Source organism: Notolabrus celidotus, chromosome 7, assembly GCF_009762535.1.
Source record: "Notolabrus celidotus isolate fNotCel1 chromosome 7, fNotCel1.pri, whole genome shotgun sequence".
In the NCBI taxonomy this organism is placed as follows: domain Eukaryota; kingdom Metazoa; phylum Chordata; class Actinopteri; order Labriformes; family Labridae; genus Notolabrus; species Notolabrus celidotus.
In genome coordinates, this window is record NC_048278.1 from 7065021 (window position 1) to 7088384 (window position 23364).

At 41.3% G+C, this 23364-nt stretch overlaps 1 protein-coding gene across 4 annotated transcripts; it reads right to left on the reverse strand.

Annotated features, from left to right (window-relative positions):
• Positions 1–458: 458 nt before the first annotated feature.
• Positions 459–20978, reverse strand: LOC117816552 (girdin-like). Of its 4 annotated transcripts, none has more exons than XM_034688875.1 (29): positions 20310–20978; positions 20063–20154; positions 18475–18577; positions 15878–15947; positions 15312–15370; positions 15097–15180; positions 13073–13213; positions 12645–12826; positions 11660–11741; positions 10652–10810; positions 10232–10378; positions 9908–10052; positions 8817–9455; positions 8516–8721; positions 8210–8404; positions 7274–7404; positions 7046–7184; positions 6755–6928; positions 6301–6462; positions 5880–6157; positions 5620–5763; positions 5321–5507; positions 4986–5131; positions 4774–4866; positions 4359–4570; positions 3566–3646; positions 2718–2984; positions 2489–2551; positions 459–2210 (listed from the first exon to the last, which is right to left on the reverse strand). In XM_034688875.1, the coding sequence occupies exons 1-29, from the start codon at positions 20370–20372 to the stop codon at positions 1105–1107; spliced, it is 5550 nt and encodes a 1849-aa protein (XP_034544766.1). In that variant the 5' UTR covers positions 20373–20978; the 3' UTR covers positions 459–1104. The 4 variants fall into 4 exon arrangements, with proteins under 4 accessions (XP_034544766.1, XP_034544765.1, XP_034544768.1 ...); XM_034688874.1 differs by having other exon boundaries at positions 459–2231; XM_034688877.1 differs by lacking the exon at positions 3566–3646.
• Between the last annotated feature and the right edge of the window lie 2386 nt (positions 20979–23364).

The following is a 23364-nucleotide window of genomic DNA, read 5'->3' on the forward strand; positions in this document are numbered from 1 at the left end:
AACCAGCTAAATGCAGCAACAAAATCTGGGCAGCATGTGACAGAAGAGGTGTCTCTTGTTAATTTATCAACATCACTTCATAAAAAAATAAAATAAATACAAATTTAAAATACAATAAACAAAAATCTATGACATAAAAACTATTGTATTTATATTTAGGTCTTTCTAATGTACATTTCAAAAGTTTTAACATGAATTTTCATTAAAAAAAAAAACAGAGTGAGTTATCCTCATTGAACCATGATCTGTGAGAATTAAAGAACACCATTGCACTAAATATTGATTTAAATGGTTAGTAATGGAGCTAATAATGACATTTAAAAAGTGTTGATTGGGATCTTTTTGGGGTTTTGACACTTTTGGATCATTGAATATTCCCCGGCTCAAGTTGACCCAGGAACATTATTGCTGTTCCTGAAAAATGAACATAACAGGAGGGTTAAAAGAATCACAATATGAAGGTTTTTCAGAGGGTTTCTTTATTGAAGGGGAAATAGCTTTCAGGTACACATCATATCTTACAAGATTTACACAATTTCATACATGTAAGCGAAACATTCCACATTAAAATTTAACAGATACAGCAATCAACATAAAATTCAATGTATGTCAAGTAACAACACATAAATAGAAACAGCAGTACTTTAATCATTTTGGTAAACAAATGTACACATTACAGGATTGTCAGTATGTTAACATAAAGATAAACGACACAAATATAATTTTAGCGGGCAAAAAAACAAAAACAAAAACATATTTATTTTATTCTTTGTCATTCAGTCACAATAAACAGAGTTTGTGCAAAAGGCAAACAGAATGAGAAAACAATACTATGAGCCTCGAGATCTATTACAGAGGAATCACAATAGTGTTGTAAAAGCCAGAAATGTTACAGAATAAAGGGAAACAAATCAGAACTAAAGGTATCCAGGCATGGTTTACTCACATCTCTTATGGTTAATATATAATCTGGTAGTCAGTGGAATAAAATGTAACATATTCTACTATAGTGACTTAAACTGTGTGCTTTAGGTGATAACAAAAAGATCTTGAAGCTACCTGCTTTAACTGAACTAATCATTGCCTACAGACATGACAACTGCTTTATGCAATTGTGTGTAGCTTGTCCTTCTCCTCCAGCCCAGCTGAATGCTCTGCAGTCTGAATCTTCTCATTCTCCATACTGAGTGTTTCTGTTTGTGGAGTGTGGAGGACAAACTCCTTTTTCTCAAGTGGACAGTTTTCCACCAGAGATTGATCCAGACAGGGCAAGGTCTGTTTTTTACCCAGGTCATCAAGACTAGAGGTGGTGGTGACCACAGAATCACTAAAGATGGTGTTTGAAAAGACAGAGTTAAAAGTGAATGAGGGGTCAAAAAGAGACTCCTGCACAGGGGTTTTGGAGTCTGAGGGAACCACAACTGTTGGGTCTCTGGGAGGTTTTACAGGAGGAATGGGTTCAGGCTCGCTCCTTTTGGTGTCTGATTCTGGTTGTTCCTCAGTCACTGTTTTCTCTTGGTTATTATCTTCTTGAGCCTGGACAGAGAGCGGCTCAGTCTTGACTGTCACCCTGCAATCACTGTTGACACTCGAGCGTCGGGACGATCCCTCTGCAGTGGAAATGACACTGCTGGCTCGGGGGAGACTTTTTGGGGACCGTGGCCCTCTTAGACGCCCCTCTTTTCCCAGAGGAGTGGAGAAGCAGTTGAGGCAACCAGACATTGATGAAGACTTACCCTGAACATATAGCACAGTGATAGGTGAACAGGCTGAGGCTCGAGTAGCTTCAACTTCGTTGGAGCCCAGTTTGGGATTCATTCCACTTGGCTCTGGGTTCGTCTTGTCTGTATTCCCTGTATCTGATGAACGACGTGTCACTTTTGCTCTTGACCCCCTTCGGATACTCTTTGTACCCCTTGTGAGCCAGAAGTCCTGAGAGAGCCCAGGTTCCTTCTGCCTCTGCACTGACTGCATATCTAATTTCTGGCTGTTGATGACTGGCAGGGTAGCAGCTTTCTCTTTGTGCTGCTGCTTCCTCTGCATGTGGCGAGGAGTTGAGGTATCAGCAGGTTGCTGGGAGGAGGAGGAGGAGCGTCTTGATGGCGGCTGCTGTACGGGGCTGCTTCCATTTGACCATGGCTCATTCTCCAGACTCATGCTGAACTCGCCACTGCTCTCGCTTTGGGCTCGGCTCTGGACACCATTCACCACTGGAAGAGGAACACAAAGTTCTGTGAATTATAGAGAAAAATGACATAAACATCCACCAATCCAAGTCTACCATGACCCCATTAAACAACATTTTCTAAATGACCAACAGGGGGCAGCAGAGTCCAGTCTGCAACATTTGTTTGCTTCTGTTGTCAGCACAGAGATTAATATGAAACGAGGTCATGATTGCAATTTGATGGATTTACTCTAATTCCAGAGCTGGTAATACATCTGTATGCCGGCTGAATCCTCTAGATGAGTATCCACATGGTCTTACCGTTATTTTGAAGCTCGTCGTCCTCAAATCCAGATGGCACAGCGCTGTCATTCGAATCCTTGTCTGCGGGTCATAAAAACGAGCAATGAATCAGAGGTTGAGTATCATTGACATTTCTAAAACTTCTGAATGAGAAGCTGAATGAGACTGCTGGCTTTGTCTCACACTTCATTCTACAGTAAAACTACTACAGATGACAACACAAAGAGTGGATCATGAATGCGTATACCTGTCACCCAAAGCTCAGGAACACCTACAGCAGTGTCGGCTGAGTCAGTGGTTGTGGTTGTGGTGGTGATGGTGACGATGGGGCCACATGGCGGGGTGGTGTGATGATTCAGGTGGAGGATGGATAAGATGGATGTGGTTAGGGATGAGGTCAATGCGTTCTCCGTGTCCTCCTCTACAGCAATCTCAGAGTCTTCAAGTCTCTCTGAACTCTTTGCCCACTGCTTCTCCTCAAACGGAGCTGAGGGGTTTACCAAGCTGCTCAAGGCTGCAGTTTGGGACCGAGGAGTTGAAGAGGTGGGAATCAGGATTAGGGGAAGGGGGGTAGAGAGGTGGAATGATCATGGGTTAAGGAGGTAGTTTTGTTCTAGGATGTCAAAATACATTGACACAGGGATGGTTTGCACACAGTAGTCTTGAATTGTAGTTTAACACTGTTTATGTTCACATACTGCACAGCTAGCTCTTTGTAGGACAGAGCTCATGCAACACCAGTGTCCTCCTGCAATGCAGCATTTTTTGACCTCAGCTGTTCCAATAAAATACCCCAGATTTAATTCAAATATAGTCATACTGGCTGAGAATGATAACTGCTTAAATCTGCAATATATGAAATTATTTTAAGTTAAGAGTAGAAAAGAGGCATTTAAGGACATGTTAGTAAAATGTAACTGTTGATTTTACATCTGCTGGAAAGCATTCAAGCTGCAGACATGAATCTTACTCAATCCAGAGTTACTTCATTATTCAGGCATGTACAATAGACACACACACAGCACAACAGGTTACCATGAAAGTAAAAGGCTCCAGACAATATGAGGGTTAACACGAGACCACAGTCTTTCTTACACATGGAACGACGGAAGAGGGACTTGACTTTGTCTCTGTCCTTCATCCTGTTCCTCATGCGGGGGAACATTTTCAGAGTGGCTGAATAACAGCAAGTGCAGACACATGGGAGGGAGACAAAGGGGTGAATGCAAGCAGAGAGGGATACGGGAAGGAGAGGAGAAGACAGGGGGAAAGGAGGATGAGGGGAGTGAAGAAATAGGTTAAAAAACAAGATAGACACAGGGAAGACATATTGAGGACTGTTGAGGAAAGTTCACAGATGTCATGCATCAGGAAGAATGAACCTTTGGACATGACACACACGTATTTACACAGTACATAATAACATGTAGTCATTAAGTAACAGTGACCTGAACTTGTGCACAAGAGACTTACACATTTGACTTCCTAAAATCTCAAACTTTTTAATACAATTGAAACTTAGAATGACACAAGTCCGTCTGAGGGAAGGTTGTGTAAGATATGTAGGACCAAACAAAGAGTGTGTTTGAGTGTAATCACTTCAGATCAAGTTATTTACGTTTTTGAGTCTCCTAAAAATATGTCCAGGTGGAGGGGGAAGTTTTATTCAACTTTTTGAGGGTACAGCTTTCTGTGTAGATAAAACTTTCTGTCCTCTGGTTGAGACCTGGACCTCCTCCTGAAGGATCTTTGTACCCTGCCTCTGACATTGGTTTTACCTCCTGGTCTATCGCTGTGGCAGTGAGGGTTTGTCTCTGTACATCTGACGTTATCGATTCAGCCAGGTCAATGAGAGAAGATCCGGAGAATCTGAGAAGCTCATACTCACTGCTGTGCCGGTGAGGCGAGATGACATCGCCTGCAGAGGTGGAGCCTCCAGAGCCATCTGAGCTGATGAAGGAGCCGTTGTCGAGACAGGGGAGTTGGGACTCAAGAACACCAACACCTGAATGTGTGGGTGTGTGTTGGGGGTCAAGTCCATGATCACGGCTACTGGACTTAATCAGCTTCTTCAGTTTGTGAGCTATCCAATTTCCTCGTCTGTAAAAGGTCAGATATACAGGAAGACAGAGACACATGAACATATCTGTGTACAAATGACTATATTCACTGCATGTTAGCTGACAATGGCATAACATGAGTATCAGTATTGTCAAGAAAGCATATCCAGATCAGGGATCAAAATGTAGAGTGAATGTGAAAATCCTGTTTCTTCTACTGACACACTTTTACAGATACCTTACCTGCGAGGGGGCGATGGCTCATAAAACTTGTACTGGTCCATTATCTTCTCTTCCAGCTTCTCTTTCTGCCTCCTCAGATCATTGAGCTTGTCACTGAAAAGACACAGGCAGAACAATTATAATGGTGTGGTATGATTTGTGTGCCATGTGGCAAATCCACATATTAAATCCTGTATAAGTCATCATGGTGTTAGTCCTGTGTGCACACTCACATATACTGTCGCTCCTCAACATGAAACAGATCCTTGCTCTCCATAGTTTGCTCCAACAAAGTTCTGTTCTGTAGCATCAGGGTCTCAATCTGGCTCAGCAGATGGCGATTCTCCTCTTCCAGGTTGCCTTTTAGCTGCCCCAGCAACTAAACAATACCGAGACAAGCATGTTTAAGTACCTATGTGTAAGCAAGATAAGCAAGGAAGACAACTGACAGGTTCTGAAAAACTAAAGAGTTTTTCTTTCCTTATTAAAGTTAAAGAGTAATTACAAGGTCAAGTGATATAGTATGACAGTCAAACCTAAACCAGCACACACTGCTGTATATCAGTACCTCACACTGGTTGGTGAGCTTTGTGGAGGTGATGTCCAGCTGCTGAAACTCCTTCTTGAGTTTGGAGAAGTCGGCCTCCAGCCAGGTGTGCTCCAGCTTGGCCTCATTCAGCTGGCCCTTCAGCTGCTTGTGATCCGCTGTCAGCACCTCATTGTCCTTCAGAAGCTGATGGTATGTCTGGTTCAGCCTGTAAATCAACATAAGGTGATGATCTCCTTGTAAAAGCCAGCCCACATACATTGATTTAAGTGTGCACTTGTGTCTGTATAATCAGTTGGTGCATGCTTGTGCTTCCTCACCAGTCCTTCTCATCACGGAGTCTGCAGCACTCAGCAGCCGTGGTCCTGTGCTGCTCTTTCTCCAGAGCCATCCTCATCTGCTCCTCCTTCAGGGCCTTCTCCAGGTCCTCTAGCTTTGTCCTCTTCTGTAGCAGGCTATTGTACCTAAAGATATCCATCAGATACACCACAAACATGTAAATGAACATGCAGGGATTCTGTGCCACATAGCATGGTAATCAATCTAGATTTCCTCAGTTGGGATTCTCTCTTTTCCCTACCTGTCCTGCATCGTGCGATGCTCCAGCTCCAGGGTGCGATGTACATTTTTCAGACAGCCATGCTTGCCCATCAAGACCTCGTACTCCATGGCCTGCCGCTCATGCAGGGCAGCCAGTCGTTCGTGATCTCGAAGAAGCTGCTCGTGAACACCACGCAGCTCTTCGCGCTCTCTTATCGCGCTATCTCGCTCGCTCTCTGTCCCAGACTGCTGCTGCTGCAGCTGAGCATTCTGGGCCATGAGGGAGGCACTCTGTGAGTTCAGGGTGGATTTTTCAACCTGCAAAGAAAATGAGAAGCTGTTTGTAGGAAGGAAGGAATGCTTCCAGTGTCTTCAGTCTGCATTCAAAATGATACTGGAGCTGCAGTTAAATACTTATGTATAAGTGCACACAGAGGATAGAATGATTACAGCAGTGTTACCTGCAGATTAGCATTTTGTGTCTGCAGGGCTGTGTTGTTCTCCTGCAGTGATGCAGCCTGCCTCTGCAGGGCGAGGACCTGAGCCTGCTGACTGTGGGACTGACTCTCCAGCTGCTTCAGCTGGGCATGTATAGCCTGGCGCTCTGCCTCCAGAGTGGCATTCTGAAGAGGTGACAAAGAAGACAAGTGAGGAGAAGGAAAAGGAGAAGTGAAAAAAGAAGATGATGATAACGCCTGCCAAAAATGTGGTCTTGTATTTACGGTACCATGTGAGTGATTGCAGGAGGGAGGATGATATAAAAGGCAGTAAACATCAAAAACAGGAGGAATGAGATGACCTGAATACGCTGTGACTGCTTTCATCAACATAAATCAACATTGATTGCTCATGAGTTTATTTTTATAAACTTGTCCCTTTACAGAACATCTACCTAGCTAAGTATAAACCACCTACATTCCTCTCCACTTCAATGAGACGGTCTTTGAGCTTCAGCAGTTCCTTGGTGGCCTCCTGGCTCTCACGCAGCCACTCGCTCATCACCCTGCCCGTCTCTCTTGGAGGGCTGGGACTAGATGCTGACCTCTCTTCCTCATGCCTCTGCTGCAGGGCCTCATAGCTCAGTTTCACCTGTCAGGTTGAAGGAGTCAAACACATATGTCTCTATTAAATCCAGTTAATAACAAGATTTCTCTCAAATGTGACACCAACAGGCCTGAAAATTAGATTTTCCATGACATGACTTACACTCTTGAGCTCCTGTCGAAGCTGCTGGTTCAGGCAGGAGGATTCCTGCAGACGAGCCTCCAGAGCTGCCATCTTGTCTTCTTTAATCTGAAGAGATATTTTCAGAGAAGACTCGAACTCTGACTCCAGCATCTTGAACCTGTAACATAGAGTTTTGTATCAACATTTCCTGTAATATTACTATCAAAAGTTACAGGTTACAGTGAGAGGGGAATGCAGTATAAGTACCTGTTGTCTGGCGTCCCTGGTTCAGCATGTTGTGTAATTTCCAGGTTCAGCACTTTCATTTCCAACTCATGAGCGAGTCTCTCCACTTCATTATCTCTCTGCTGCGTCTTCAGCTTTTCACTCACAAGCTCCTAGGGATAGACAGTGTACCCAGATTATACTTCATAGTTTATGGAAGCTTTTTATTTAAATTAATTCAAACTTAAACATACAAAAAAATGGTATTGGTTAAGGAAGGGCTTGTTTTTCTTTTTTCTTTTTTTTCCCCAAGCATCTTTTGTGATGTGTTTGTACATGAGAACAAATAAGAATAAATTAAGAATGCTTTATTATATTGTATTTTATATTACACCAAATTATATTATATTAAATTATATTATATTATATTATTTCTTATTATATTATACAATATTATATTCTGTAAAAAGTATTTCATATAATATAATATAATATAATATATTATATTATATTATATTATATTATATTATATTATATTATATTATATTATAGAACAATAATAAAAGGAAATGGCTTGTGAGACTAGTTGGCATTCAGGTGATTTGAATGTACAAACACAAAGACTTCAAGGTTCCTCACTTTGTCTTGTCATCAGCATATCACTGCACCTGTCATCTTAAGAGACATAGTGATGTTTACTATAAGTCCATTTTGTTACTGTTGTGGATATATAAAGCCAAAAATGACATAACATTATCTGCCCTTTTACAGATCAGTCTTTGGTCCACATGATTGGATAATTTGTGTAAGTGTAAAATCTGTCTTGAACCTTATTAAATCGTGTCATTGGTTAACTTTTAAAGCCTTTATGAACCCATGTTCACACTACTGCTGTAAAAAACACACACTGCTTTATCAGTGAAAGTTCAGGGCAGGTGATTTATTCAGTCAGCGTAATCTGGACAGCCTTCCCCTCACCTCTCTGAGCGTGGCCAGGGTCCTCTGGTCGATAGCTGCTTGCTTGCTCAGTTCTCTGTTGTCTCCTTCCAGGCCTTTGACCCTCTCAGCAGTCTCCCTTAACCCTTCCACCTCCTTCACAAGGAAACGCATCTCCCTCTCTAAGCTGGCCATGCAGACGTTGCTGCTGTCTAAGTTGGCTTCTTGTATTTCAGCCTGAGACACGGGAAAGGGGATTAGTGGCCATTTAAATTAAGGGTTATGTAAATCCTCCTGCATTAGATTATGAACAGACACCTTTCCCACAGAAAAAAGAAGTGCATCTACCTGCTGACGGAGTCGTCGATTCTCTTTCTCCAGCTGCCTCTTCTCCCTCTCCAGGACTGCAGTTTCTTGCTCCAAGCTTTGCTTCTCTGCTTCCAGTTGCTCCAGCCGTCGCGTAGAGATCCTCAGCTCTTCCAGAGTGGCCTGCAGACTGTGGTTCTCTGCCTCAAGCTCCTGAACCTCTGCCTCCAGGCGCTGGACTTTCCTGTCTAAAGAAGTAGAAAGGGAAACAGAAATAATCAGAATAAATAATAAATCATAGCATCACTGTATCTTTAAGGCTCATTCAACTAACAGAACTTACCGGTGTTGTCAAGACAAGTCTGTAGATGCTGATTAAATGTGTCCAGAGATCTGCACTTGGCCTCCAGCCGCTGTGTGTGTTTGTTGGCATAGGAGGAGCGTGTTGGCAGACCTGTGAGGATGCTGTCATGGCAGGGACTGCTGCTCTTTGAGCCAGAGGAGTGATCACGTGATCCAACAAAACAATGGAATCGATTGTGATTGTTTTCTAACACTTCCAGATCAGACATGAGTTCTTTGAAACCATCTCCACCATCCCCATCCTCCAGCTGTCCTTTCTCTCGAACATGAAGGTGTGGATTAGCTGTGAGGAGGATCTCACTCTGGACTCCATCTGCCTCTTCTGCACGGAGTGGCTGATGGTGGTTCAAATCTCCACTCTGCCGGATTGCATTAGTACATTTTTCTAGTGGGCAGGAGGCATGAAACCCTGTGCTTTCACCTGCTGATGAGGTACAGTTCTTACTGTCAGAGACATGGTGACACTGGAGGTGCTGTCTGTGTTTCTGCTCTGAACTGATTTTCAGAGAGGCAGTTCTGAGTTGCTCAATGGTCCTTAAGAGACTTTGGTTCTCCTTCTCCAGCTTCAGCATCCGACTGCAGGTCCGCTCACTCACCTCCTCGCTCAGAGTCTGCTGGCCTGTGAGTAAACAGAGACGCAACAAAGAAGTCGTTTTTAAGAGTTATATAAAAGTTATGTAAGAAACATCGGGTGTCTTTTTTTCAAAGTCTTTTGATGTTTAATTGGCTGTAAATAGATCGTACTTATATAATGCCTTCTCTAGTCATGTGACCACTCAAAGCACTTTCACCTTAAATGTCACATTCACATGTTCAAACCACATTCATACACTGATGGCAGAGGCTGCTATGTAAAGCGGCAAACATATTCAATAATGCCATTCACACACCGCTGTCACAGCCTCCTTGGGCAGTTTTGCAGTTAAGTGTCTCGCCCAAGGACACTTAAGCATGTCAACGGCAGGACCCAGGATCAAACCCCAAACCTTCTGATTAAAGGACCCGCCATCACAACGTGTAACATCTGTTTGTTCTCCCTTTATTGAGTCTAAATGTGTCACCAGCTCTTACCCTGAGAGTTCTCAGTGGTCTTGGAAAGCTGCTCGAGCTCCCAACCCAGGTGCTGGGACTCCTCCATACTCCTCCTCTGAGCCAAACACAGAGCCAGGTTCTCCTCCTGCAGCTCCTCAATGCGCCTCCGATCTCCCTCCCTCTCCTAAAGAGAGGACACAAAGTATCAGGGAATAGATTCTGACATCCCTCAAGTATCAGATAATAACTCTAAAAAAAGAAACAAGGTATATGTTGAGAAAGTTTTTCACTTTATCTTTCTTGTCCTCTGGAGGCTTGAACAAACTGTACAAAAAGGCCCCACATTTTGATTAGACGTCTGACCTGTTCCATATCATGGATCCGGCCTTTTAGCAGCAGGCTGTGCTTCTCCAGCTGGTGGATTTTATCAGAGCGTGCTCTCCAGCCTTCCAACTGGTCCTCTAACACCTCTTTGGTCTCCTGCAGCACTCTGTTATCCTCTTTCAGCTCCTGAGATAAACACACGATTAAAACATTTACAGATTTGTATTTTTTTTTTATCTCATCGGCCATTTAATTTCACATCGCCCATATTAACAACATTCTTTCCATATCCAAAGAAGTGAAATAACGTCTTTATTTGATACATTATTTTAATGTTCAATACTACAATGAATTGCCTAAAAGATTGCCCAATAAGATTATTCATAGATTTCCAAAGTTGCAAGCCAGTGTACTCAGATTTACAGTGTACTCTCAAAGTATTTATAAGACTGCATTAACCTCCACTTTGGCCTTGTAGAACTCAATCTTGTGCAGTTGCTCCCTGTAGCGTCCCACTTCACTCTCCAGCTTGTCTGCCTTTATGGCTCTCTCTCTCAGGGCGTCCAGCTCGTCACGGTAAGTGCGAGCTGCACGGGCGTCCACAAGCAGCTGGGAGTTCTGGTGAATATCAAGACACAGGTAAGAATTACAAAACTTTAATTCAGTGTTTTCATACTAACAATACATTACAAGTCTACCTGTGTCATGAGAGGGGTTCACCTCACTCTACAGATGTATCTGTATCTTTATATTTTAGAGTCTTTCATGTCTTTTTTTTCATTTCTTGCTTCTGCTGCCATTTTTCTGCCTCACAGTCCTCATCATTCTCATTTTGAGGTGCAACTTTTAAAGCATGCAGCATTGATGGATTTTTTAGAATGCTATCCACAGAGAAGTAAAGGTCATGCAGACACTGTTTGTGAGTGGCGTCTGGAGCATCTAGCAGCAAAAGGACCAGAAACCTCCCTTGAGAGTAGGTGAAGACTAAACCAGAGTTAAAAGACAGGTGTATATTCAATTATCAACCATGAATTAAGACAAGACTTCTTCAAATGAAGGTGTACGTTTCTCTGTGCCTCCTGGATTCATCAACAGGCATTCAAATCAGTATGCAAATACTCAGCTGCCCAATTTTGGCCAAAATATGTACTGACGCTCCTTTCATTGCCAGTGTGTGTGTGTGTGTGTGTGTGCGCAGTTGGAAATACATTAACTGTGTTAAACTGTACAACCAATACTGACTGAAAAGCTTACACAGAGAACACAAACGTAGATGTCCTGCTCAGACAAATCCATAGAAGCTTTGGTTGTGTCTCTGAGTCAGAGTTCAGAGGTTTAAATGTGTTGTCATTAAGCGCTGCGCTGCATCAAAGTATGCTGTGCAATAATCTGTATAATCTGCAGAGCGGTCAGAGGGTTATTGAGTGTCACGATCAGAAGGAGCAGCAATCTATTCTTCTTTCAAACCTCCAGCTGGATCCTCTTCAGCTCTGCCTCCATGTTCTCCTGCTCATGTCTGCTGTCCAGAATCTGCTCACTCTTCTCCTCTCTGCAGGGTCAGATGAGCAGGGAGAAAGATGAGAGGACAGGTTGGGACATGTTTATCTGAATACTGCAAATAACTAAATACATGGATGAGGAGCACAAATACACATACGATAACTTTCATCATTAAGTCACAAGATAATCTTGTTTCAAGAATAAAGCCTCCAGCATTAGCATCTTGAAAGCCCATTCAGTAGTCTGCATCATTTTTAAAGCTATGGCAGGTTCAGATGCAAGTATGAACATGAAAGACGTGCATTATCCATGCACCGTATATTGTGTTTGCTCAGAGGCAGCAGTATGTGAATCTGTGCATCTCAACAAGAGAGTTCAATGCAGCCAAGAAGATGAGATGGGATGGAAAGATGGAACTGAGATCTTGATCGGATCAGGATTAGTGTGTGTGTGTGTGTGTGTGTGTGTGTGTGTGTGTGTGTGTGTGTGTGTGTGTGTGTGTGTCCGGTGTTTGCAGTATCCACTGAAATTCAGAGCCAATGTGGGTCAGCAGTAGTGCACAGCCATGTAACCTGCCAAGCAGGCGGTAATGTGGGCCAAACTCCCTGGGGCATCTCTAGTATCCCTCTCTCTCTCTGTCTCTGCCTCTCATTCACACTCTATTGGCAGTCCCCCAGAGGAAACACTTTCTCTCTTTACCAACAGCCACCCTTCAGAGAAACTCGTGCACCTAGAGACGATACTTACAGCTGCATGTGAGAGGCTTTTACTCTATGAACTTTTTGGAGATGGGACGCATACCTGACCAAATATGTGGGTGATTTGTGAGCACGTCAATGTGAAAGGAGGAATTACATTCTTGATAAACGCAGCTAATATGAAATGTCAGAAGTCTGTCACTTGATCCACAATGAGGTTGTCACTTCTTTTTCCCTGTCCTGCAGGTACTCACAGTTCTTGTCTAAGTCGTCTGATCTTGGCCTTTGAGTCAGCTAGCTCCACTGCTAGGTGTTGCTGTGTCCCGGCCTGCTGCTGCTGCTGCATGCTGGGAGAGAAGCTGGCTGAATGCGGGCTGGAGGGGCTACTGAGCAAGCTCACCACACCTTCCTTCTCCTGCACTAGCTCTGCTATAGTCTGCAGAGAGGATATATTACATTAGTCAACAGTTAGTTCACCTTTACAGCTAAAATGTTTTCCTCTGAGTAATTTTGACAACTACAGGAATGTTAATGGGCTATTATGCACACTTCATAGCCATTTTACATAAAAAACAACATAAAATATAACTTCAGGTAAAAGTCATCAACATGATCAGATAAGTCACCAAATGTATCTATTAAGCTTCAAACAAGAACAACAAACAGAAAGAAGTGAATTTACTTCGACGTAGGTGTCCCTCTGGTCCAGCAGATGTCGGAGGTGCCTTGCCATGTTCCTCGCCCCGGCTTCCAGCTCATCCAGGTGCACCTCACTGGAGTCCAACCAATGCAGGTCCAGAACATTCTCCTGACTGTGAGTCAACTGGTACACATGTAAAGATTAATGTTGTATGCATAATCCAAATAATGCAGCTACCAAATGAGATTACAATTTAAATTTTTTTTTAATGCAAATAAATCCCCATAGTTAGAAAGTAACAGGAAAACACTGTCTGTGGTTGATGATGAGGGGAACCTCTCTTCATCTCTCACTAATGTTTGGTGACCAATCACAGTTTTGATTGGATCTGAGATTCTGACCATTATTAGAAATGAGCTGCTATAAGTAAATATTCTGTGCTTCTTTAACTTTACACTGTTACATGAATGATCTGTGTTTCAGGGCGGTACAAATACTTAATTTGTCCTCTTTCCACCTCCTCTCTGCTTCCCTGCCTCTTTAAAAATCCATAAGTCCTCATTTGGCCATGGCAGAGGGGTTAAAAAGCTGCAACCCTAGGATGTTTAGAGCTTTTTTTTTTTAAAGCAGCCATGTTTTCAGCCATCAAGACCTAATTTAGAAGCAGTAAAAGCTAGACAGGAACCAGGAACAGAGAGAATTTGAGGGATGAGAGAAAATAAAGTAGTGGGCTTCGATCAGGGGAAAGGAGTGGAATATGGAAAAGGAAACCAACAAAATCAGATTAGTCCACATCATTCACACAGAAACCATGGGAGATGACATGATCAAATGTCATGACTGGAGTACTCTACATGTTGTATTAGGTAAAATCTAAAGGTTGAATAAATACGGGAGGCAAACACAGATGATGAAGAGCAACAGATATGGTTATCAAAGTAACTAGGAATAACAACCAGAAGTGAATCCAGGGATTAAATCTTTAGATTAAAACTTCTTCAGAATAAAGACTTTTAAAAGTGGAAAAACAGACAAGCTAGACTAGTTTGACCTAGGAAGACCCAATCATGGGGGCATTTTCATCTGGATTTATCCGGGGCTCTGTGATGATAAAAAAGTCAATATTATAGGCTGTAATAAAATCACAGGCAGATTAAAGTCATATTAGCAGGTGGCCTTACATAGCTGATTTAATATTAGTGGTGGGAGTAATAGTTTTACTGTGATGATGTTGTTTCTGTGTGGAAAGTGTGAATGTTTTAAAATGCATGCTCCTTTTTTTTGGAAGACAGAGAAGGAGAAGTGAGACTGGAAAGTACACCAGAAACAGCAGGGAACGCTCAGGGACATGACTTCATTTCATGTACACTACCAGTCAAAAGTTTGGAAACACCTTCTCATTCAAGGGTTTGTATTTATTTTAATTATTGTAAACACTGTAGATTAATACTGAAGACATCAAAACTATGAAAGAACATATATGGAATTATTTAATTAACAAGAAGGTGTTAAACAAAGCAGAATATGTTTTATATTTTAGATTCTGTAAAGTAGCCCCCTTTTTCCTTCATGACAGCTTTGCACACTCTTGGTATTCTCTCAGTCTGCTTCATGAAGTGGTCTCCTGAAATGGTTTCTAATTAACATGAGCCTTGACAAGAGTTCATTTGTAGAATGACTTGCCTTCTTAATGTGTTTGAGACCATCAGTTGTGTTGTTCAGAGGTAGGGTTAGTACACAATGGAGAGCTCTATTTGACTACTGTTGTAATCCAGATTATGGCAAAACCAGATTATTTCATAGTTTTGATGTCTTCAGTTTTAATCTACAATGTCCAAAATAATTAAAATAAATTATAACCATTGAATGAGAAGGTGTGTCCAAACTTTTGACTGGTAGTGTATATGAACTATTTCAGGGTAAGCCATCAGAGTCTCCTGAGTCTTTGTTTCCTGAGAGTCAAGGTTATGATAAATGACCACTAGGTTAAACAGAGTCAGGATGCAGGGCACGGTCATACAGAAGAAAACATCTATCAAGTTTTCCTGTTAAAATAAGTCAGATACCTCTTGTATATGTGCAGCTATGGCAGCTTTGGTGTCAAAGTCAAGCGTCTGGATCCTCTCGATGTACTCCTCTTTCTTTTCACTCTGTGTAAAAATAGGAAAAGATTGAGATAAAAAAAGAAACAAATTTAGATCTCCAAAGCTCGTGCAGTTCTTTTCAAGTTTCTTAAAAAAAGGTTTTCTGCTGCACAAATTGTCTGACAGTGAGCCATTACCTGCACTGCACATCCCAACAGCAGCAGTAAGAGCTTCTTTATTTCCTCCAGACTCTGTTCTGTTTGGAGTGAAAAGAGAAATCATTATCTGAAATAAAGTTATCAGATTGAAGCGGTGAGAGCTACTGACATGGATTTTGGTTGTAGGGCTGCCTGGTGAATTTGGGTCACCACTTGCCAAAGCCTTACCATCACAAGTCAGAGTGGTTATCAGACTGATGGAGTGCAATTGAATTTAAATAGAATCAGGAAAGCTTTACATTAACATTTTAGTGATTACAAAAATGATACTGAGGAAACACTCAATCTGATTTTTGTTTTACCTTGGGACTAAAAGTTCTAACTTGTTTAGCATAGCTTTACATCACTCAAGTTGCAAGAGTTTCTGGAATATTCTCTTGGTACTTCAAATAGAAACTACACTGAGTCAGATTTCCTGATCCTAGGAAAAGTGTGGGAAATCAAAGAACTAGTGTTTTGTGTAAGGCTATTTAGACTTCCAATCATGCTTTGACTTAAAGCTCCAATAGAGACAATAAAAAAAGGAAAACTCTAAAAGAGCATACCAGAGTAAGGAGTCCTGCCAAGCAGCAGCACATTTGGCAAAGGAATCATGATTAATTGTCTCAGATTCTCCTGCAAAAGAAAAGCAGAGCAAAAGCAGGGAGATGAGATCAGAACTAGGAACATAAGCACACTGTAGGCCAAACTGAGACAAGGAAAGGATACAGAACTTCTTGCGGTCTAGCCAAAGTGCTTGAATGGACAGGAACGTATGTATGTACAGCACATAGCAGCTGCTTCGACACATGTATAGACACACAGCCAAAAAGTGGAGGAGTTCTCTGAAAGGGTCGACAGCAGAGCCAGATTTCCTGCTGCAGTGGCAAATGTCACCAAAACTCTTATCAGGCTGGAAGTGGAGTGAGTCCATGTGTGTGTGTACAGTGTGTGTGTGCAGTGTAGAGGTGGTTTGTAATAGCTCCTAATGAGGATAAATTGCCCTTTAAAGTTCAGGAAACTATTACTTATTCCCACATGCATGAAAAGCTACTGTTGACTGCAGTCATTAAGTCTGTGATGTATTACAACCAAACCTGCAGCAAAAGTCACATTTTCCTGTGACTAGCTGCCACCGCAACCCTTAAAGAAAAGTTCACCTCACGGCCATGAATCTCCCATCATCCTCTCCTTTCCAAGCTTATGTGTGATTATGGAGTGTGGTGCTGAGAGCAAGGCTCTAATCTCAACGGGTATTAGGAATCTCTGTTCAGGGAATGTGTTTAAAAATGTATAGAGGAAAATTAATATATTGATGTACAGTAGCAATGAGTGAAAACAAAAAAGGCATTTTCCTGTATTTGCTCTACTGTACACTAGGATTACACCTTCATGATGTGTCTTTATTATGCCTCCTGTTGGTTGAAACCATTACTTATCCTAAATGTCACTTGTAAAGAGCTTTAAGTCTTCTTTAAGAAGTGTAGAGAAGGAATTTTGTTAAGACATTCGTGATTCACAAATAATCCCTCCCTGACTTTGTTGATCCTCTAACTCTTCCTTTAGTGCAGCTGCAATGCTGACGTTAAGGGTTTAGATTGAACTGTCTCTACAACTAGAGCATGGATTAACATCAAATTTGGTTCAAGCATCAAACCCTCGAAGAAAAATGCAATACATGGTGAGCCTGTTACTTTTCAATGCTGGGCCATCACTGGATCAACATTTGATTTTGTCAAATACCTTAGTTTGTAACCTGAAACATGCAAATCAAATCACTCCCTTAAAGCCTCAGCTGTTCTTTGTGTTTCGTCTAAAAAAAAGTGTGACGTTTTGGCTTAACCCTCCTGTTATCCTCAAATTTTACTGAGCTGTGTGTTCTTCTATGTGTCAGCTCCATCCTTATGTTGTGTGAATCATAAATGTCCTCACAGGACAATATTTCCCACCCTACAGTACAGCAAATATCAATGTTCTCATGGACCTCAGTATCATCCAAAAACAACCAAAACAAATATGTGTCAAAAGTAGATATTTCTTCATTGGGGTCAAATTGACCCCAATGACACGGATGCATATACAATTTGTGGAGGACATTGGAACATATCATATTCATTTTTCTGTTAACCCAGTTGTCCCCTCTGAATTAAAAAAAGTCATGAAACATAAAGCAAAAAAAATATGTTAACCATATTTTTTAAAGACATTAAACATTGAATGGTGTCAAATTGACCCCAAGGATTACAGGAGGGTTAAAGTAACCCATTGACTTAGTTCAGCTTTAAAATACTGATCTATTGACCCATCAGAGGTACTCAAGAGACTCTCCTGACAGAGTTTTCAGTCGGTGGGAAAGTTAGATCTTCAAACCAAAATAGAAGTAATCAAAAGTCGACCAGAATTAATAAAGTGTTGCATGACAGCAGTTCAAAGATTAAAAAAAGTTGCCCTAAATCCACATCTTACTTGTGCTAAATCGAGAGTTATTTATAAAAGCAGGGCATAAATGAAAAGTCTGTCTCAAATTAGATGTTTTGAACAGGCTGCAGAGATGAATAATATTTTCTACCTTGTTTTGTCCTTCATGTTGAGATAATTAGGAACCCACAGACTAAGTAATTCAGGATTCACCTAGTTTACAACATTGAGCATGCACTTGATGACATCAATCACACTAATGGTTACGATCATAAACACATTTTCCTGTGCAGTTTTATCAGTACAGTCTGATCGAGCAGCCCTTAGAGAATCACATTCCTTTTGATGGGAACAGATCTTAACAGAACTTAACTCGGACACAAACAGAAAATCTAAGCGTCAACATCAGTGTTGAATCTAGTGACTTTCTGTGTCACTCTAAAGCTCAGTCAGTCTGTCTGTGACTCTGCAGCTTTACTCTCTGCTGTGCTCTAACCTCGAAACTGCTGTGCTGATTACACACATGTGCACACAGCTGATATTTAGGGCATGCATCTTAACGAGAACTAGTTGACCTGCTGGGACTAGCAAGTGTATAGTTTGCGCATGTGTGGGCCTGCGTGCATTAGAATGCAAGATTGTGACAGAAGTGTAGAGTTGAATTAAAGCTTTGCAAATAGTAACTTGTATAGATTAAATAATGTATCATATGGCTGAGAAACAAGGGGACCAAACATCTACTCACCAAATAAAATGTCTTGATTTGCTGCACGAGGAAGCTAAGGTTCTGTATCCTCTGACTTGGATCTCTGCTCACTTTGTTTACCTCCTGAGATGTTGAAGGATTTCTGAAGACGAGACAAAAACATGAAGGCATTTGACTTGACTATTCACAGTCAAGCAAATGATTGTCAGTACACAGAGTGAGGGGCAGCTGTAGGCTGGTAAAAGTTTTGGCTCAAGGATAGCCATGAAAACATGTATGAGGTCTCCATTCATTCCTAACTTTAGCCTGTGTGACATCATTCAGCCAACTAACAGGACTGTTCTTCAGCCAAAAGGGATGCCGTTAGACTTTCCACCCAAAGGGAACGCTTCGGTTTCTTGGGGCTGTGGACTTCAACCCACGTAGATTTGAATTATCACTAGTTATGCATGTATTCTATACAACTTTATGTGGATAAATAGGTCAGAAATGACCATACTGCAGGAAATGTATGGGTTTTATACCCGAGAAAAGACAGAGACAGCCAGAGGGCCTTAATGGATGAAATAGGGACAGAAACATTGCCTTAAATCCAGGTTCATGACATTTTTAGTCCACCTGTCTCTATCCCTGTGCTGTTTGCCCCGTTTCTCTGCCTCCTCCTCCCACCCATCGGTGTCTGACTGCCTCTAAACACCAGCAACAAGGCCCTAATCCCAGAGGGTCTCCCAATCCAGGAGATTATCCCGCCTCTTCCCCTCCCCTCCCCTCCCTTTGGCACAGCATTGTTTTTCATTTAGAGCTGGTTATTGTGACCCTGGGGGGATAAGTGGGATGAATAGATACTGTAGACTTGGGGTGGCCAGACAGAATTATCCACAAGTGCAGTGGGTCATCAGTTTTTAACCCTCTCTTTACGAATCATCAATTTCAGTTTCTGCTCCTCTGTCTATCTCTGGGGAATATTTTCATCCAGACAGGAGATAAGTCAATGTTAACTCCTAAAACCTTTGACACTCTGCAAACTGCCAGGGTACCATAAGTTTGTTTGTGAGGGTATTAACCTCAGAACATAAGGAACCCCAATCATAATCTCTTAAGTAGCATCTTGACAGTTTCTATGTCCCCACGTCTTAGCAAATTGAGTCCACTTGCCAGCCTGTTTTGGGTGATCTCCCTCTATGTAGGCTGAATAACTGTGACTTTAATGCTAATTCTAACACATTTTAAGACATCTTAACCTGTATGTAATGCGGAAGTTGCATTTGAAGACTGCTGCGGGCTACAAAGATCCTCTTTATTACTGCAAAGTAACAAAGACAGCACTGTTGGTGCCTAGATCAGAATGTTAGCAAATGCTTGATACTGTATCAGTATCTGCTGAGCATGTCATGAGGAAAAATGATGCATAATCCAAGAGTAATGCAGGTTTCATTCAGCTGATTTGCATGTCCCTTTAAACTTCACAGTTTATCATAACTTATTGACAGGTGTGAAATCAAGCCAACAGCTCTAAAACACAGGCAATTAGTGTGAGCGTTCATCTGGGCACAGCTGACAACATGGATTGAAAATGTGACACATATAATATGAGCGCACAGAACAAAGGCAGGAGGAAGTGACTTACATTTCTGTCATGATGTCAATCAAAAAGACTCCATCCAGCAATTCAGAGAAGTCCAGGTGCATGCCTCCATCATTTGGCATGAATGTCTTTACCTAATTAAGAAGACAATCACAGGACAGAGTGAGACAGAGTGAGACAGAGTGAGACAGAGTGAGACAGAGTGAGACAGAGTGAGACAGAGTGAGACAGAGTGAGAGGATGATATCACAGTGCCTGGCAGGGCATCAGACTCCTCTGCATTACTTACCCAAGTGACAAGTGGGCTCAGCATGAACTGATCCAGACAGGGCAAAAACACTCCACTTTCCATTGTTGCCAAGGTTGTAGGTGTTCAATTTAAACAGAATACCCGAGCTGTTTCACCCAGGAGTAGGCTGGAGGATCCCTGGGACCTAGCCTACATCTTCTGAGGAAGTGACTCAGTCATGCAGAAGTGCACTGTTCCAGTCGTCCCGTCCATCTTTTTTCAACTAGTTGAAAATGTCCCCCTGTCGGTGTTTCCACACAGACTCTTTTTCGCAGCAGATGCATGCACGATACACGGCACTCAAAACGTGGAGCAAAATTGGAGCATTACAATCCGATCCGCATTTTGTCCCGCAACACCAACACACACACTAACATCCTCCTTGGTCCTCTGCTGCAAAGGCATCTGCCGTCAGTCCCCCCTACGAAGGTCCTCCTCCTCCTCTCTCCTCCTCCTCCTCCTCCTCCTCGTCTCCTCAGCCTCCCTGCTCGTCACACACACACACTTAGCTCTGATGTTTCAGTCAATTCAAAAAAATGATAAACTTTTAAATGCGAATATTTAAGCCAAAGGTCCATTCGTATTCCAGCCACATTTCAGGCAGAGTTCGAGTCCACTGCAGAGGAAGCAGCAGCCTAATAGAGCCATCTGAAATATTTTTGCCTTTAATCTGTAGCCATGACAACAGCACCCCCTCCGCCCCTCCCCTCCAGCAGCAGACTCTTTTTCACACAACAAAGGCAACACTGCTGCATGCACAATGTTAGACACTTCAATAATAGAGGGCCCTGACAAAACAAGACAAAACCACAGGCAAAGCTGACTTTCAGTAAAGTTTGATTATTTATTTTTTGCAGTTAATCATCATTTATTTTTATGAGGTAGTTTAAAATTGAGCCATGGACGTTTTCATTTTTGCCAAAGAGACTCCAACCTCTGAATACAAACTTACAACCTATCAAACTTTAACTGCTACAAGTAGTGGCTTGAGACGGTGCTATGGCGCCATCTTGTGTTGCAGGCTGGAGGCAAAGCTGCAGCCTACAGCAAGCATTAAAGCATTAAAGCTGCAGTGTGTGGAATTGGGAGCCAAATCTAGTGGGCAGATTCTAGATTGAATTGCTCCCTTGTTCACTCCTCTCCTTGGGAAAGTTCTAGTAGCGAGTGACCTTCAAGGACAACAAGTTTCAACGATCCGAAATTTATTTCAATACAAATTATTTTTGCACAACCACCCCTTCTTCTTATTGTCTTCCAACCAGTACATTTCTGATGGCCACACACTGCATACAATCTCGTATGGCCTGTACTAGTTTGCTTTGGCAAAAGCCTGATCCCTGCTGTTCTATTGGCCCTGAACAACAGGCCTGGCTGAATGATACGACTTTGTTTGTTTCAGTGTTGAGTGTTGATGCCTTTGTTGATTGTTTGTTGAGCTTGCAGTGTATGTTCCGTGAATGTCTATGTCTGTTGAAACGCAGAAGGTGCTGCGAAAAATAATTTTCCCAAGGGGACAATAAAGTCTAAAGTCTAAAGTCTAAAGTCTATGCTACTGTGCAAGATTGCAGCCTCCAAGCAAGTGGATTCTTATGTAGTTAAAAAAGGCTAATTCTAAGTTAAAAACAATATTTTTTTATTCAGGTGATTACAAACTAATTTATTTATACTTATATTATACTTAATTTCTGCAGGTTTGTTCTGCTAAATGCTACCAAAATCTACACACTGTACCTTTATTGGTCAAAGGGAATTCTTTAAAAAAAGCTCTTGTGACTATTCATTAATGTTTCACTGCACAAACCTTAAGACAACTGAAAATAAAATAAATATGTCAGTAATGCTGTAAACCAATGTGCAGTGTAAATCCACGGCTTTTTGTGTTAATAGCCCTTTATGGATTCATTAGATTCAAAATGAAAGGAAAAAATAATAAACTGTAATAATTTATATTAATATACACCAAAAAATATATAATACAGCCAATTGATTAGTATATCATAGTAATAATATGGATGAACTTAATGTGTCAGGTTTGAGTTTGCTCTTTACTATCAGTCTGATTCACTCTGAGGTTAATCTAAATATATATTTATTTATTTGAAGATACATTCACCATATACAAAGAACAGTTTTCATTTTAACAATTCCAATTTTAATTGAGGAAAAACGATTACATTAAAATGTTATCAGAAGTTATAACTTTGATAAAGCCAGTCAAATGTCAGTTAATAATAGCAAAGTATAGTTTAATGTCTGATTTTATTTAGAGATAAGTAGGAACTAGTAAAATAAAATAAAAGACTCCTATTTTAAATCAAATAATCTAAACTCAGTTTCTGTGTTGATACCAAAAAAGGATTTGACAAGGAGTCCAGTAGGATGGTGATTCAATGAAGGCAGTATTGAATTGTGTTAGAAATCAGCTGTTTTTGAATTGTTCTGCCCCCAAGTGGACAAATGTGGTCCATACAGTTTGCTTAAGTGAGTATGGGGCTTCTCATAAATGTCACCCCAAACTTGAATAATTTGTTGCACTATTCCTTTCTTGTGCTATTCTTTTACATACTTCATTATTAGCCAATACTTTTCAAATGAAATCCTCCTAAATGTATCAACAAGGTATGTTTAATGTGCAGCAAAAGAAGATTAAATATTAGACACTGAACTTTAAACCAACAACAGGGACTGATTCTGTGCTTGAAATAGTCTCTGTACATCAAAATCTTTCATTTTCTCTTTGCATCTTCGAACAGAGACACTCTTGTAACTATCATGACAGTCATTAATCACTAATCCATTCTACTTAAATAAATGAGCAGGAAGCAAGGCAGAAACACAGCAATGAGTGTGATTACAATCTGTTGAGATGCCCCTGACTTTGTTTTGTTTTTGTCCAAAATCCTGTGAATAAATGTTAGCAACCCCATGCACAGGGACATGACCAGACTATTTAGAATTGGACACTGAGCAGGGGTGACAAAAATTATTTTTGGCACACAAATACCAATAATTTAATCATAAGTTGCACAATAGACTGGCAACCTTTAAACCTACT